Below are 18,543 nucleotides of genomic sequence, written 5' to 3' on the forward strand. Positions count from 1 at the left end.
TTTTTTTTTTTTTTTTTTAAAGAAAGAACTTTTTTAATATTTTTTATTTATCGGCGGACACAACACATCTTTGTTAGTATGTGGTGCTGAGGATCGAACCCGGGCTGCACGCATGCCAGGCGAGCGCGCTACTGCTTAAGCCACATCCCCAGCCCCTAATGTCTTAATAATACAAATGAAGCTGAATTTTATGGGTACCATTTCATTTCCTTACAAGCACTTAGGATGTTGATAATGAAAAATAAAATAACTCTTCAGAACTTTGAATATAGGACCACCACTGATTTTTTTTTTTTTTTAAATTTAAATCATTTTCCCTACTCTTGGCAAATAACAAGCATTGGAGCTTTCAAGAATATTATATGTCTTTGGTTCTCTGTGATGCTCAAGTAAATTTTTGAGTTACTGAAATAGAAGCTTTAATCATTCTGTACATGCTACAAAAGAAAGCTCTAGAGAAACAAGAATTGCCCAAGGTTAGAAATTTCATCTGCTATTTAACTACAGGCCTCAGAATTAATCTATGAAAACATTTTTGGGAACTACATAAGGCATATGTTTGCTTTAGTTTGGCCAATCAAGGTGCAAACCAGAAGATATCTAACTATTTTATTTATCTAACTATTTTATTTATCTAACTATTTATTCCCCATCCTTTCCCCCAGTGCTGGGGATAGAACTTAGAGCCTTGCATATACTGGGCAAGTGCTCTACCACTGAGCCACATAACAGGAAATACATTATGATGAATTTCCCTGACTAGTTAGTGAATTCCCCTTACAATATGTGGTATCTCAAGAGTCTTTTCAAGGTATAATTCATATTCTATCATAGAAAAAAGGTTTAGTTTGTTTCCAAACAGAAAAGAATACCTGGAGAAAATTCTGGGTGTCATATCTGAAGACCAATCAAAGAACAAATATTTCAACAGAAATGTATGTTATTTTGATAATTCCTTCCTCATTGAATCCCAGCAGCATATTAAAAGTATCAGGGGGTGGGACAGTAGATTGATATGAGAAGTTAACCAACTAGTAGGGAATAAATGAATCATTTTAAATGTCAATAATTGAAGAAATAGCTTAAATCAATAATTTAACCCTAATAGAAATGAATCAGGTATTAAAATGCAAAATATATATTTGTCATAGTTACTATATCTAATAGTCACTGCTATTGCAGAAACATATGCCATATTAAATAATTTATTAGAGAAAAAAGTACCAAAGAAAAGCCAGTCATCAGAACAAGAGCTCAAAGACATTCTTTCAACTTCTCAAACTTAATATTTAAAGAACAATATTTTTTTTTAAGAATTTTAATATTTATTTTTTAGTTTTCGTCAGACACAACATCTTTGTATGTGGTGCTGAGGATCGAACCCGGGCCGCACGCATGCCAGGCGAGCGCACTACCGCTTGAGCCACATCCCCAGCCCGTAAAGAACAATATTTTAAAGGAAAAACTGCTCAAACTAATTTCCTACCAAGAGATAACTGTACGGTGAATTAATCTACTCATATTTATAAAAAGAATGTAAAAATCAAGTGAAGGAATTGCAAGTTTGATATGTAATACAATAATGGTATGTTATGACATACTACAACATACAGTTTTAGACATTTCCACTACAACATATAGTTTTAGAGATTCCTTATAGTATTAAATAACATTTTAATGGAACATTTCACACAATAGTGAAGTTAAAATCTCTTTTGATATAAAAAAAAGTAATGTGTAACAATCTAGAAAATCTGGATATTAAAACATCAATGAGTTTTTGAACTGGAAGAGCTCATCATTACATTACCTTCACCACCAAAAACAAGACTACTAAAACTAATATTGGTTATTACAAACACAGCCAATTATTAAAGAGAAGCCCAAATAAATTTCTGTGGGACAGTAGAGAGAAATATTTACTCATTTATGCCTTATGCAATATTCAGTAGGTAGTAATAATTAAGGAGTTTACCTGACTACTAGTTTCACTTAGAGCTTCCAGTATTTTTTCAACTGCTGCTTGTAGTCGAGAACTAATATTCAGCATTAATTCTTCATTTTCAGGATCTATTTCAGTTCCAGCAAAACCAATCCTTATAAGGTGCTGCGATAATTCTGTTCCTTCCTCAGTTACTTTTGAACACATGCTATTATCAGTTCTTGGCATATCACTTCCAGAATAAGAGGGTATGGATCTGTCTATAACTAGAGTAACAAAATGTTAAAGGCATACATTAATAACAATAATTTCACTTTAAATTTTTAAAATCAAGTCAAATTGAAATCATTTTTCAAAGTACATGTGTTTTAATAACAGCATTGTAAAATTGCAGAATTTAAGATTTGGGTTATTTGGTAATTTTTCTTTAATAAAACTTTTGGGTTTTTTTTTTTTGGGGGGGGGGGTACTGGGGATAAAACCCAGGGCCTTGCACATAATAAGCATGTGCTGTATTATTGAGCTATACTCCCAACCTGATAAAAACTTTTTAAGATAACTTTTAATAGATATTTATCAATTGTCAAGCATGTAGAGTTTGCTAAGAAATGGGGACACAAAGGAGACAAAATCTGGTTCCTATCGTGAAGGACTTTACAGTATAATGAAACAACACACATATATACATAAGGAAAAAAAAACTCTTGTGCAGTGGGATGTAACAGGTTATGGAAGAATAGAATAAGTGCTCCTAATTTGTTTGGAGTAACCTGACTTTTAAGCATTACATATTTGAACATTACCTGCTCTGGCTACAGATTAAAAGAAACAGATAATTTTGTAGCTTGGTATTTTTGTTAAAAGTATACTGGGAAGAAATTAGGATGATGAGCAGTGCTAAGTTAACTACAGACACTGTTACCATACTATCAACATTATTGTTACATCTTACATAAGAAAATCTGGTTGACATAGGCAGATGATAAGCTTTGCAACTGAACAGAGGAGTATTAATAGAATATGTGGAGACACATAAACTGTTAGAAATTTGGGTCTGCAGAATTAGGGGTCATCTGTAAAAAGGTAAGAGTTTAAACACTGAAAGTGGTTACATCTGTTTTAGGAGTGATATTTAGTGAAAGGAGGAAACAAAGTTGGAGCCTATGTATATCATAAGCTAACAAAAGAAGCCATATAAGAAATATCAGATAGACAGGAAAGGGATGTTCTAGAAGAGAACATTTCTAAAAGGAAAAGACTTTAGTGAAGTTATTTGCCTAGAAAGACAAACAGTCAAGGATTATGCTATGAATTTAATGACTAAAAAGTCACTGTTCTCAGAAAGAAGTGTTGGTACTATAAGAACAGAAACTAAAGTAAGTTAAAGCAAGAGTTAGTCTACTCTTTGTAATTTTTTATACCTTCATTTTATATATAAATTTTTTATGCAGTGCTGAGGATTGAACCCAGAGCCTCACAGGTGCTAGGCAAGCACTGAGCTATATCCCCAGCCCAGTCTCTTCTTGCTTATTCTCTTATGAAGTATACTGAAGTTTACCTTGCAGGATGTGTGTGTGTAAGTTAAAAGAAATAAATAGTTATTTTTATGAATATAAAATGAAATTTTATGGTACAATATGACATTTTGTGGTACAGAGAAGCAATCAATGGTGAGAAAAAGACTGAAGATTTTGTGTAAACATGGGAATAAAACTAAAACACAAATTACAGAAAACACAAGCACAAGGTGAAACAAAGCCATTTATAAATGATCACTGAGTGTTAGTTTTTTTTGGAATGGCAGCAACAACAACAAAAATAGGAAATAAAGCACCTAGAAAAGATAAAGATGTCAATCAGCTTAATGTATTTTTCAGGGCTGGAGGTGTAGCTCAGTAGTAGAGTGCTTGTGCTTGCCTGGCCTGAGTGCGGTCCTAGGTTCAATTCCTAGCGCGCGTGCACACACACACACACACTCACACACACAAAATTGAAGATAGAAATTATCTGAAATAATCTGAATATGTTCCATTAAAGAAACAAATTTGTTTGTTCCTATGAAACAAAAACGAAAGACAGCAAAATTATAATTACCCATAATGACTAGTCTGGGGGAAAAAATCTGAGGACAAAAAAAAGAAGGGCTATTTTATAACATGCCAACAGAAATCAAGAACAGGCAATTTGGTGAACAGAATCACTTGAGTGGTGAACCAACCACTCAGATGTATGTTGAAAACAAAGCAAATAATAGTTATTCAAGTCTTTTAGTCATATACTTTATGAATTATACCATTCATTTCCTGATGCATAATGGTAAGTTTTTCAGGTTAAAGGAGGGTGAGCAATATCATAGTGTCTTCCCAGCCTCAGTGGCTCACTGAAGACCTCTATGGTTCCAATTGGAAATCATGCGAATCAAGCTTGACCCAAGGGTCTGACAGAGGAAAACTGTACTAAAAGATATGGAGTGGAGACTTAAAGAAATTTGTCCAAAGTCACATTAAGGCAGAAAAAAAAAAAAATGAGGCTTTCTCATTACTAATCCAGTATTCTTTCTATAACTTCCCACTGCTTCAAAAGGAAGCTGAAGCAAACAAACTTCAATCCATGGACTCCTACAGGAAAGATGAGCATTCTACCCCTAAACTATCACACTGCAGACCTAAAGGAAATTTTCGTTCAACAACCTAGGGAACTCATTTTTATGAACTGATCTAATATCCACTCAGGTTCAAGTGATTTGACATTTGGCCAAAATTTCCTTTCAATTTCATAAACTAGTTTGCTTTTATGAGGAAGTGAATATTAGCACAATCATTTATTATTTTCAAGTGTTAACAAGTTCATATATGTTTAAAGCCTAAACAAGTTCAGGCTTGAAGGCTGAAACTACATCACAAGTGATACTTTAAAAAAAAAAAAAACAAAAGTTGATTCACAATCAGATTAAACCTTAATTTTTTTTGTTATGGTAAATAACACAAATCTTTCAAAGGTGCATTTTAGTTTTTACAGAAATGCTTCCATTAAGAATGTGAAGAAATGTCAAAAGAACTTCTTACATATGGGGCATATTGTCAATATTTAAAGCCAGTATTTTCATAAAATAAATGTTTTAAATCAAACTCTATTAATTCAATATACCCTTAAAGATGCAAACTAGGTAAGTATACCCCAATGATTTAATTTTATTAGTAAAAGTAACATAGCCAGGCATGGTGGTATACGCCTATAATACCAGCAACTTGGACAGGAGAAGTATGGGAAGTTTAAGAGCAGCCTTAGCAACTTAAACCAGGCTCTACACAACTTAAGATAAAAAGGGCTGAGTTATAGATTAGTGGTTAAGTATCTCTGGGTTCAATTCTTGGTACCAAATCAAACCAAAGAATTATTTATAAATACAAAAATATAAGATTGAGTTAATTAAATGGACCAGCAGAATTATCTGTGCCACAATATTTTACACAATGTATTTCTTAACTTTGGATTGAATTTTTCTTCTAATGTTTTCTGAATCAACAGTTGATTTCAACAGTTAACATTTTTAAAGATCAATAATAAGAATCATAATCAATTCATATATGTACAAAATGGTTGTAAGTAAAATAGTAAGTATGATTTAATCTTCCCTTGAACAGTAATCTCAGTGTTTCCTTTACTAGATTATGAACTACTGTAAAACAGAGACAATACAGAAATTGCTGAATAAGTGTTTATAGAATTGAACAGATAAAGTTGCTTATAATTAACAAACTATTGCTAGATATGTTAAAATAGACACTATCTATGGATATAGATAGTGGATAGAGGATCTGCTTTCTCCAAGAAAATGAACATAAACATTATCCTCTGTGTTTGCTTGATCTCAATTACCAATTTGTCTTTATAATTCAGCATACTGCTCCTTAAGTAGTTGCTGTTGTTTGCTGAATATTCAGTAGCCATTTTAAGAAGTATCTATGAGAAATGCTAACAAAAAGGCAAAAAATATTTTTGCAATGTACAGAACATTCCTTAGAGTGTCTTTTGAATATGGAAGTCAATCTAGTACAGTTCTTACCAACAGAACAGCAAAATTCCTCCCTAGATGATTAAGTGAAACCAGGTAATTACCTTAAAAATTTTTTGGTAGTCACTTTTATAAGTTTTAGGTATTTTCAAACATTACCTAATTCTTCTTAATACATCAAGATCCATATATAGACATAATAGTCCTTCATTGAGAACTTAACCAAAAGTAAGTTAATTTGAAAAATATATCTACCTAGTTTGAAAAGAGTAAATGTGGAAGGAAGGGTTTAAAAGTCAGGATTATTTCATCTTGTATTTTACTAAAAATGGCATTGAAAATTATTTTTGAACTCACCTGAAGTGTCTTTAATTCAAATTTATTTTAAATTCCAAATCAATCTTTTCTCTGTAGTTAAAATGTACTGCTGGCTAACTAGTACTTAAGCAAACCTTGTGTAACTGGAATACTTTCTATTTTTCCCCATGAAGCTTAAAAACTAGAATGTTTCAAAAATTGTAAAGCTCTGGCATTTCAGAATATTTCCCTCTACCTGGGCAGAAGTGGTTGGATGTGAAATGATAGTGAACTATAGGCTTGACCTTCTAATTTATGAATCCAGGGCCTATTTCTCTGGAAGCACCTGACTAACCTTTCCCCTCTTTGATTTCCTGATATCTTCTCCAGCAAGGAAAAAGGAACAAAAAAAACAAGACAGATTGGAGGTCAGCAATGTGATGGTAAAAATTTAAAATAAGAGTGTACAATCACAGATATAAAAAATTGTGTTCTATATGTGTAATATGAATAGTAAAACATTCTGCTGTCATATTTAACAAATTAAAATTTAAAAAAATAAAAAAAGAAATTAAAAGAAGAGCCCAACCCACACAGCTACAGGAAGATGACAGAATTAGGAAAAAAGCCATCTCATAACAGGACCTAATCTTTATATCTACACACAAAAACTGTCAAACCACTTTTCCAAAAGGAAGAAAGGACCTAACAGAGGATAGTCTTTGGTTTCTTATAATCACATTCTTCTAACTATCTCAATGAAAACTGGTGCTGGATTCTTAACAAGTTCTTTATTTTAAGCTTTCCTGATTTACAGGGTGGTGATGTGGAACTTTTCCTTTATAAGTGGAGAAATGAAAGAGTCTTCTGTTTTGCGTAGGCATACCAAGGTATATAATGGCAACTCTAAAACATTCACTTGCAAATGCTATACAATAATACATATAGTGCTTTGAACAGAGTGGCTTTGTGTTTGGAGGTGCATTTGTTGAAAAATACTTGAATATTCTCTCTCCTATATATTCTACACACAGAAAAAGTGCCTTGAACTCAGAAAGATGATTTGAAGATGATTATTTCACAAGCGTATGAAACTAGTATTACCTCTTATATGTTCCTCTTGGATACCTGACTTTACAGGTACCTCTGATTCTGACCTCCAAATAAGGCTGACAGATGACTGGCCTTTACTAGATCTATCTAAAATCCCGAGAACATGGCGGCCAATAGTTTCTTCAACAGCTATGGTAGTCTTTACAACTTCTAAGAGGATCTTCAGAAGTCTGTTATTAGTTTTCTGGAGTGCAAACCTATACAGATTTAAAAAAAACACATTTATTAAAATATTTAATCTTTTTATAAAACATTTAATCTTAAAATATTTATTTATTAAAATATTTAATCTTTTTACAGTATAAAGCCTTTGCTACTATCTCACCAAAAACACAATGCAAAATATGTGTTTGGTGAAAAATATCATATAGATTTGCTCTATTAAAATAATACAATAGCACCTACAATGAAGTGCTTCTTACTCTTATTTTTTTAAAAAAGTGATTTGTTTAGAAAACAAATGTATAACATTTTTAAAGGTGCATTTTATTGACCTGAAATAAATCAAATAATTATATTTTTTAAGATAGTAATTAAATTGGAAGAAAACTTTAAGGAGACATAAAACTTAAGTTTCAAAAAGTGTGGTAATACCAATATCTACATAATTGCGTTGGTTATACTGTTCATGTTTATATACATATAAGGTTTATCTTTTTATGTGTCAGACAACAATATTTTAATATATAATTAAGAATCCAACTAGAAAAAAAGTGGTAGTATTTGTATAATTTCTTGGTGATAAACTAGATGTTTCAATTACAAGAACTGGCAAAGACCTGCTTTTAAAAAGGCTTTCAGTGAAACTACTCAGTCAACACCACAGGAAATATCATAGGCTGTTATTATACCTGCTCCAAAGACAAAAATATCTCTAGTTACACACATTGCACTCAGCCAGTAGGAAAAAAAACATATTTTCAAATAAGTAGAAATAATAGCTTGTCTTTTTAGAGATAAGAAATACATTCTAATTTTAAAATGAGAAAATATTGTTAATCAGCCTTCAAAATATCTTAGCACTATGAACATGTTAATGCCTATATTTCTAGACTTTTTTCCTCCTCTGCTTCACTCAAAAATATATACATTTTAAAAACAAAAACTGATCATACTGGACAATGTGTTTTGTAAGCTTTCTTTTTAGCTTAACATGAACATTTTACCATATGAAAAAATGTGCTTCCATAAATGATGATTCAAAAGATTATATGATTAATTTTATGAATAACTAAACAACTCACTCAACAGTTTAATTCAACAGAGATACTATGGTTATAAGCTTTATATTTAATACATGTAAGATACAATAAGAAACTTTCATAGTAGGGTCCCCTGGCCTAAGAGACTTCTTTCTCAACCTCACATGTTGTTTGACACATTACCAACAATCTGGTTGAAAGGGTATCTGTTTCACAGGCACATGACAGACCTATTTTAAGATCAGGTAATAAATGGAGAAGTTTTCCTTTAGTATTTGTCAAGTGAAAAAGAGAGTTCTATTTTTGTACCTAGATCAAATTCTCTGCTTACATAATTGAACTCAAGAATGTTTAAACATAAAACCCCAAATAATTTAGTTAGCGGGAAGTAAGGGTTTTAATTCCTTAACTTTTATTTATAGAAGTTTTGTTCAAGTCCTAAATCCAAGGAGTTGGATAATGTGATTAAAACTGATATAATGGTAAAAAGAAATAAAGATGAGCAAGATGTTTATTTTATATTGGCATGGTAACTCTAATTTTCATACACTGTCTTTCTTGTTTGAGTTCCATACTGACTATGTTCTATACTGATGATCCAATGGGGAAGCCAAAATCTTAGGGGCCAAATTCCTCCATGCAAGCTGAGGAAGGAGGTTAGGAGGACCCAAAAAGGTTGACAGTCATAGAAATTGGAAAAGGAGGAAATTAAGTTAGTAGATATTAGTTCTAATTAAAATTTTAAAAATTATTTCCATTTGAACAAAATAAATTTTAGATACTGTGCTTAATATTAATGTGGGATAATTATAGTATAGTTTTGTACATTTTAATATTAACATCTACAAAATGAAAGTAAGGAACGTTTTGTTAACATTGGGTCATTAATTTATTACTTTATAAAACTAGGATATGTATTAAAAGTTCTCACCTGTTATGCTATGAAAGCATGAAAAAAAACTAAATGTTGAATATTTACAAATGCAATAATTTTTTTTCTCAACATAAACAAACCAGAGAATAGCTCACACTGAATCCATGCCCATACACTGAAGGAGGAAAAAAGAAATAAAGCTCACAGGTAGAACTGTTTTGTTTTTTAGGTTACAAAACAGCATTAAGAAGAATAAAATTAATCAAGAAAGGTTTGATGTCAAAACAATTCTAAACATTTAAAGTCAAGTTTATGATCAATAGCCAATTAAAATTTTTATTACATAAAAAGATTCAAAAATTTGTAATTTAATGTCTAAAAATTGATAATCTTTTATATATTACACATATATGGACATGTTTCATACATAGAAATATATGACATGTTTCATACACAAGAGAGTATTTTTAAGAAAATACACATGTACAAGATAAAAATAAGGATGAATAAAGTTTATTACATTTGAACAACCATTTTAATTGACTTTGCATTGAAAAAATACACATTTTGTATACCTTTCACTGGACAGACTATCAGGAGGTACATCTTCAGGTTTTCTGTCCATTTCCTTTTCTTTCAACGTCTGTTCCTCAATTTCCCTTTGGTTTTCATTTTCATTCTGTTTAAATTTGTGCAACGGCAGAGAGGACAAGACAGAAAGAAAACCTTTCATCTTAGAAACAGCATATCATTCTTCTATACTGGAATGATGTGAAACAGAAAGTACTTGAAATAATATTTAACTACAATTTATCAAGAGATCAGCATTATCAAAAAAAGGATAAAACATTCAAGTGTAGAGATGAAAAATGTTTTAATGGCTTCAAACTAATACACTCTATACAGTGTGACAATAAGGGTTTTCAGGTTGCTCCTTGGTAGAACAACAGTTTCTCCTACAGCAATGCCAGATTCAAATTATCTTAAATAGAAAGCAAGGCATTTTGACTCCACCTACCTTACATCTAAGTGATCACCAATATGTTAAGCTTAGTAACTATAAAAATACGTCTCCCACCAACAATAAAGACAAACAAACCCTACTGCATTGTTGATCTACTGTTCCTAAATGCACCAAAGTCAATACTACCTGTGTTTGCGTACTGCTGCTGCGCAGCTCACAACACAGCTTCTCTCTTCCAGCTAAAGACAGCTGCTTTAGTGCTTCCAACTCCTCTAAAAGCACCCTTTCTCTTTCTGAAACCAGGTTTTCGTTATTTAATGAGGATCTCTAAATAAGAAAAAAGGTCATGGAAGAATATTGATTGTGATAGAGGTAAAAAGCAGAAACATCAAGCAGATTTCTTTTAACCCCTTGGGACCAAGAGACCTTGGTTCTACCTTATATATTTCATTATTAGGGATTAAAAGACACATATGAAGTTCAATGCAAAATTTGCAACTTTAGAAAAAAAGTTATTTAAACTTAAATATTCAGAAATTTGTATAGTTCAAGTAATATTTTCTCTGTCAATTTTTGCATTGAAATTTTAGAAGAATAAATTCACAAAATGCAATGAAGAAAAGCAAAACTGATTTTTCAAATGATATATTTTATTCTCAAATATCAATTTTCCTATTATTTTATATTTTAAAAATACACGTTGTTTTAGTTTTCAAAATTAAATTCAATAAATTTGTTTTCATAAGAACTTTCATGTAAATATTTCTTGCTTTTCTGCAATAATTTTGTGAGTATATTTTATATAGCAGTTGACAAGAATATAGCTCCCAAATACCATGAAATATTTAAATTTAGAAAAGAATGTTATATAAATTTGAATTTCTCTAATCAACAAGAGATGTGTCCTTGGAGAGAGTTCTAGAAACAGATTACTTCAGAAGATTTCCATTCATGATTAAAAAGATGGATTAAATATAGATAAAGATAAACCTTGGAGATGGTAATTGGTAGACTCACAGAACTATACTATAAATGAACATGGAAAAAGTGAATGACAGCAACTGTATACTCAAGTACCTCAGTATAATATTTCCAAAACTCTCAAAGTACTTTAGCTATGTATGATCAATAGAATTTTTAAATTTATATTGTAGTCACATTTCCAGTGCCTGAAAGGCAGTTAAATAAAATGATAATGCACATTATACCAGCTGAGTTAGGTGTGCCTAACAAGGTCTAAAGTTGATGCCAGGAACTTCCTGATGTTAAGTATTTGTAATTTATTTGTATCTAGGAAAAATAATTTTGACTTAAAAAAAAAAAAGCCACATAAAAAATACCATTATTTCAATTGAGGAGAAAAGAGACTCTAAAGTTCCATACCTGGGCTAACTGTCTATTAAGTCTCTTAATCTCTTCTTGTAGCTGCTCCTGTTCCTCTCGCTGTCGCTCCATGTGTCTCATGTGTGCCTGCCTCAACAGTTCTGTGGCCTGTTGATGTTCTTCATACTGTCGTACAAGTTCTTGCCTCATATCTTCCAACTGTTCTTCGTTTGACATCATTTGTCTAGAAGCATCCATGCTTGATGCCAACATCTTACCATGAATCTTTGATAGGAAAAAACACAAGCAAAAAACTCAATCATAACATATTTTGTGGCAGTTAGTCAGCATTGATATTTTAACTGAATATGAAAACAATTCTATTAACAACATAAAGCATCTAAGTTTTAGTTTTATTATTAAACAAAAGCATAAATCATTTTTTAAAAAACTATTTTTTAGTTGTAGATGAACATAATACCTTTATTCATTTATTTTATGTGGTGCTGAGGATCGAACCTAGTGCCTCATCCATGCAAGGCAATGTACCACTGAGCCACAACCCCAGCCCATAAATCACTTTTTTAAAAAAAGTATTTTTCTTACTTATAATTCCAAAACAACATGAAGTTAATTTATTACCACCATATATGTTATTTTCCAAAAGGAAACAGCTACTTACCAGATAGTTTGACTAAAATCTAATTCTAACAGAGAAAAACAAAATACTCAAGATTCTTTATCCACCCCCTCCAACCCCTACCCCATCCACTTTTTTTTCCGCCCGTACTAGAGATTGATCCCAGGGCCTCACACATGCTGGGCAAGTGCTCTACCACCAAGCTACATCTCCAGCCCCTTCTCTTAATGAAGTTATAACTCCTTTATATCTCTTGATATTTTATAATGGGGAAATAATATAAACAACAAAAACAAATATATACACACATACACACACACACAAAGTTTATAGGGCCAGGGTTGTGCCTCAGTGGTAGAGCGCTTGCCTAGCATGCATGAGGCACTGGGTTCAATCCTGGGAACCACATAAAAATAAACAAATAAAATAAAGGTATTATGTCCATATACAACTAGAAAAATATTTTTAAAAGTTAAGTTCACAAAATATAAGCAATTTTGCCTATTTAATTTTTATTCATTGGTCATCACAGTATTATAGAAAACTGCTTATTCAGAGAAAAATTATAATAAATTTTATTTGGAAATAAATGCTTTACATTTATGAGTTTCTCACACTCATGACAAGTCAATAGGTTCTATGAATACTTCAATCCCTTAAGATACTAATTAAAATCATTCTGCCTTGAACAGCTACAGCTAAATTAGTTTTCATAAACATTTCACAAGTTTTGCATTACATAAAAAGCTGACAGTTTTATTTGAATACTCCTCTGAACAAGATATATCTATCGTGAACACATAAAATAAATTTGAAATTCAGATAATTTTAAAAGAAGTAGAATTTATTGTTTTCTGATAAAGGCTGCAATTAGTTGGGGTAACAGATCCTCAACTAACAAGAAAAAAGAATTAGTACATAGATAATAAGATACTTTGAATTGTCTTCTTGAATTCGTAGCAATTTCCTTTTATGTTCTTACATTTAATTGAGCAAATCTTTTGGTCACAGGTATTACCTAGTTAAAATATAATTAATCTTCAATTAGTTTAAATAAAATTAATACAGGTATAATTTACAATGAGAACTTAACATGTACTATGTCCATAAGACAACCAAGAATACTATGACCTGACTTATTTTATACTTCACACCAAAATTGTTTCACTTAATCAAATACCTTATAATTAATAAAACACATTAAAGTCAAGACTGGACTTCATACTTTCATTCTCTATTAATCAGCATTATTGCTACTGTTTTAAACTGAAGATATTTTTATAAGTTTTTCTTTTTTATATTCAAAGAAGCATACTTACAGATTCGCTAACTATAAATGTTTTGTCTTTGGAGAACATTTCTTCTGAAATAGTTAGTTGGTGGACCTCTGATTCTACTACATCATCAAGATGATCACTGTTTGGTAACAGAACTTCTCCATCTTCTCCTAACTCTTTACTAAGTGGCTTAAATTCTTCTTTAAATTTCATGTCCAATGCATCAGAGGTCTGAAGATCAATTTGATCCTGAGATAATTTCATTTCATTAAAATAATGTTTTTCATTTTGCTGACAGAAAGTAAGTGCTTGTTTTGATGACATAGTATTTTCTTTTCCCTTTGATAGTCTAGATAGTTCAGTTTGTTGAGCAAATGCTCATTACTCAAAATTATATGAATTAGAAAAAAGCCTGGCCTCATAGTTTTAAAAACAAAAATAAATCCTCTGATAAAGTGATACAGAGATAGGCTATTTTTCAATAAATTTAACATCAAAGTGTTTTACTGCCTGCCTTTTAAAATAAAACAAGCAAAATTTTTCTAACTATAACATCAATAAATGCTCAGTACAAAAATAAAAAAAATAAAAGTCTTTATATTTCTTCCTTCCAAGAAAATTCACTTGGCCATGAGTGATCATGTTCCGTGACAATCCTCCATCAGTATCTGTAGTTATTATCTAACATTACAATAATTTATCAGGGTAATACAACCACTTTTTCTCTTCATAACTTTTCCCTCATTTTTAGAATGCCAAACTCCTTTACAAGGTAACTATTTACAATGTAACACATAATATAAAAAACTTGTGGCATTCTGAAAAATTGTAATTACTATTCTATATCAAGAAAAAAAATGTTCTTCTCAATGAAAAGCACCGCAAAACATTCTATGAAGCAGCAATTATAGTTGATGCTGTTACACAACTGTTTGATGGACTATATATATGAAACTTACAAATAAAAACAAAGTACATACCATCTATAAAATCTATGCTTTTTTTGACAGTTCAAAGATCAAGAAAATCTATAAACCAAGAAAATCTTCCAGATAAACTATAAACTTACCTTAGCTATTTCTTCTTCTAATCTTTCTTGGTATTGTTTTTCCAACAATTGAACCATATTTGTTTCTTGTTTCATTCCACATTCATTAGAAAACTAAATTAAAGGGTGAAATATGACAATTTACACTGATTTTATACCATTAATTTTAAGGCTGTACTCAATATTCCAAAAATATCACTATTTTTGGACACTTTCAAATAAAAATAAATTTCAGTTATCTTTTAACTAAAAACATTTAATCTAATAATCCCACAAAATAATTATACTTATTATAAACTTAAAGATGCAAAGAGAGAAATATATTTACATATCTGTAATTATTAGCATAAATTCTAGGGTGGGTTAAGGATACTTAAATATAATTAATAAGACATATGTATAAATGTATATTTATTTTAAGTAAAATGTTAACAAGTGGCTATGTTTGATAATGAAATTATGAGCAAATTTTCTTCTTGGTATTTATTAAAAGAACACAATTTTCCACATACAAATTATTTTTATCAATTAAAAAAATAAATCTTCTTTTAGAAATGTAGATATACTGTCAACATGAAAGTATTTGTTTATTTACCAATTATTTGAATTTCATCCAACAGATATTTAATAAGGGATGAGTGTGGCTCATATCTCTTCTTAATATCCAGAATGAGAAAGGGCAATAGGCAGTGATTTTAATTTTTACTAGAATTTAGAATTATTCAGTGAAGATGAAGATGCAGTTGGGGGTTTGAAAAAAGTTTTGAATAATACAATGTTGAGGAGAGGCAGAGAGTGGTTCGGTGGCAAGCACGGTAAAAAAAGCGTTTTTCTATCATTACTTCTGTTGGAAGATGGCCTGATCCATTATTCCAGCCCTAGCACCTTGGATTTTAGGGAATCCTAAACACCATTCTGAAGATATCCTCTGCTTCCATAAGGGGAAGAAAAGACTATGTTGGCCATGGTACTGAAGCTGATTTGTTACACAGTTCATAAAGAAATGTTACAAAGAAAAAATTTAAACTGTAATAAGGGAGGAAAATTCTCAAATTTAACTTTCTCTGTGTTTTTCCTATGCTATGAAAATATTTCTATAGACATTCTGGATCTTTTACATAAGGTATTATCCTCATGCTTTATGCTTAATCTTAGCCAAATATTTACTACATAATTACAAAACTGAAGACATAAAATTGATAGTAAGAAAAAGTGTACATAACTGTTTAAAAATGAAGATTAAAAATAACATACCTCTATTGCATGATCAATATTCTTTTTTAGATAATTTCCAGGATGTACTACTGATTTCTGTACATCAGATTCTTTAATTACCACTGAATCAACAGAGAAGCTAAATATAAATAAAAAAGTATGAAAAAATTAGTGTTGTGTGTTTTATCCAAAGTTTCTACCATGCATAATGTGTACTGAGGCAGTGGGGAGACAAAAATGATAGTTCCCCCAGGGTTACAAGTATCGTAACTTAAAACATTTTTGACTAAGTTTTCCATTTTAAAGTAACAATGAATATTATGTCATTTAATGAATTTCAGTATAAATGTATGATAAAAAATTTATTATGTAAAAAACAATAGATACCTTGGGTCCACCTTGGCCTCACTAATGGCTTGCAGCTTCTCCTGTAGAGAATAAATTTCTGCCCTATGATTTTCTTCAGTTTCTTTCAATTGTTGGCGCAAAAAGCATATGAAGTTTTCTAATTCTTGAATTTGTTCTTCAAGTTGTTTAATTTTTTTGGTATCTTACAGAGAAGATAACAGGAAGAGAAGACAATACACATTTCAATACAAACTTCTCAGTGAAATAACAATCATTTTATTTCAATGTATAAAAATATTTATTCTTTGAAAAATGTTTTGAGTGAAACTCAGGTTTTAATTTGACTCATTCTGACTGAAGAAAACGATATGATTCAAGATCATTTCTCCTATCCTTATGGTATGGTATCTCTAAATTCAACAATTTTATATCTTTAAAACAATTCAGAAACATGAAACAAAAGAGGTGTTGAAAAGGGACCAGAGGAGAGTAGTTCACACCTTTCACTTTCCTCTTTTATTTTTATTTCTAAAAAATGCTGATAGTTAATCACTAAACTAACTTTTTTGCCAATTAAATGAGCCATTAGTTAACATGCAATTTGGGAAATAGTGGACAGACTACCTCAAGAAGATATCAATTAAAAAAAATACAAACTTAAAATATTACTATATTCAAAGAACCCCTGAAGTGAAAAAGCATGGTATTATCTGATATGCTTGAAATTCTATTCTGTTCACCAAAGCAATTCCAATAATAAAACTCATTCCTAAAAGCAAAAGTGAAGGCCTAGAGATACCTTGAACACAAGAAGTCTAGTTAACTGGCCAAATAATCATGAAAGAAAAACATTAACTGTGACTAATTGTTTATGGTTTATTGTATGGTCCCTTAACATTGTTGCTTCCCATTATGCCATCTTGGTCTTTTAACTCACTCTCTAGTTTCCCCTGATAACTCATTCTTGCCCTTGACCTTTTGTCCTTGACATTCATGCTGATTATAAATCTTTACCTCATACTTAAATTTTTCTCCCAGGTTTCAGACTTCTATTTTCAACTAACTCCTATATATTTTTTCAAAGTCAATAAGTATTCTATTCTTAACTCAATATATTTAAAACTGAATTTATTATTTTTTTCACAAATTGGTTCCTTTCTATGACTAGAACCATACTCTAGTTTCTTAAGCTAGAAACTTGGGTATCATTCTTAATTTCTGCTAACATTAACGACAAACTAGAGCCTAACTCTAAGTGTTGAACTTAACTTTCTATCATACTCAATTCAATCTGACTGGTCTTCCCTTCAATAATTTCATCCCTTCCAACTGATCCTAATGGTATCACCTTAAAATAAAAATCTTATTGTTATTCCCACTATTTAAAATCCTGCTGTAGGTCTTATCACGAATAGCATAAAACATAAACATGTTTTATCAGAGTACATAAAACCTTTCCTGATCAAGCTCCTTCCAATCTCTCCAGTTTTATCTAGCTAACACAACCTGAACTCCCAGTTCTCCCAAATGGATGCAATCTTAGATAGAGCTCAATGCTTAAGACTCCATAGCCTTCCCCAAATTTCCAACCCAATTACTCCTGCCCATACCCTCATCCTACTCATCTCCCCAGGAAAGACAAGACTCTTTTTTCTCCCTCCATTATCTACATTTCAGAAATTTTCAGTTTATTTTATATATGCTTTCCCAATGGATTATGATTTCCTATGGGAAAATGACTCAGTAATTTTAGTTTTCTCTAGCACTTGAATGAATATCCAATGATTATATGAACAAATAAGACTAGGGCTTAGATACACAAGTCACCTTTCCCTGTGAGTTCTAAGGACAGAATTATGAAATGGTGGACTCTAAGTGATGCTTCATGGTAATTATAAGTCAGAAACTATTTACCTGTTTCTTGTGTTTTTACATTCTGTAGTTCTAACTGGTATATTTTCTGAAGTTCCTTGATCTTTTCCTCTTGAGTAGAAATAAGCTCCTCTTTAAGATTGCAAAGAGCTTTATCTTTTTCATTTTCCATATATTCACGAACCTGATCCACGTGAGCTGAATAAACCAGTGAAAGGCATATGCGCTGAGCTTCCATCTGTAGCCTTAAATCATTCTGAAAGTGAATATATATTAGAAAAATTTAAAATAATTTACTATAAAATAATTTGCTTTTTGCATATACTAAAACAAGAGGAGAAATAAATTATAGTTTAAAACTTCATAAGAGAACCAATGACATTTTTTTCTTCATTCTTCATTCAGTTATACTG

The 18,543-nt window shown here is 30.9% G+C and overlaps 1 protein-coding gene across 1 annotated transcript in view; it reads right to left on the reverse strand.

The window, feature by feature from the left end:
- LOC125611214 (A-kinase anchor protein 9-like) overlaps positions 1-18,420 on the reverse strand; it is a 35,724-nt gene extending 17,304 nt beyond the window's left edge. The window contains exons 1-10 of the mRNA XM_048785429.1: positions 18,173-18,420; positions 16,298-16,460; positions 15,950-16,049; positions 14,717-14,809; positions 13,690-13,896; positions 11,791-12,015; positions 10,594-10,734; positions 10,019-10,122; positions 7,359-7,564; positions 1,976-2,208 (exon numbers count right to left, since the gene is read on the reverse strand). Of these exons, the coding sequence (XP_048641386.1) occupies positions 1,976-2,208; positions 7,359-7,564; positions 10,019-10,122; positions 10,594-10,734; positions 11,791-12,015; positions 13,690-13,896; positions 14,717-14,809; positions 15,950-16,049; positions 16,298-16,460; positions 18,173-18,368 (1,668 nt within the window). The 5' untranslated portion in view covers positions 18,369-18,420. The remainder of the gene's footprint in view (positions 1-1,975; positions 2,209-7,358; positions 7,565-10,018; positions 10,123-10,593; positions 10,735-11,790; positions 12,016-13,689; positions 13,897-14,716; positions 14,810-15,949; positions 16,050-16,297; positions 16,461-18,172) is intronic.
- Between the last annotated feature and the right edge of the window lie 123 nt (positions 18,421-18,543).

The sequence above is a fragment of the Marmota marmota genome, unplaced genomic scaffold, assembly GCF_001458135.2.
Source record: "Marmota marmota marmota unplaced genomic scaffold, marMar, whole genome shotgun sequence".
Classification (NCBI taxonomy): domain Eukaryota; kingdom Metazoa; phylum Chordata; class Mammalia; order Rodentia; family Sciuridae; genus Marmota; species Marmota marmota.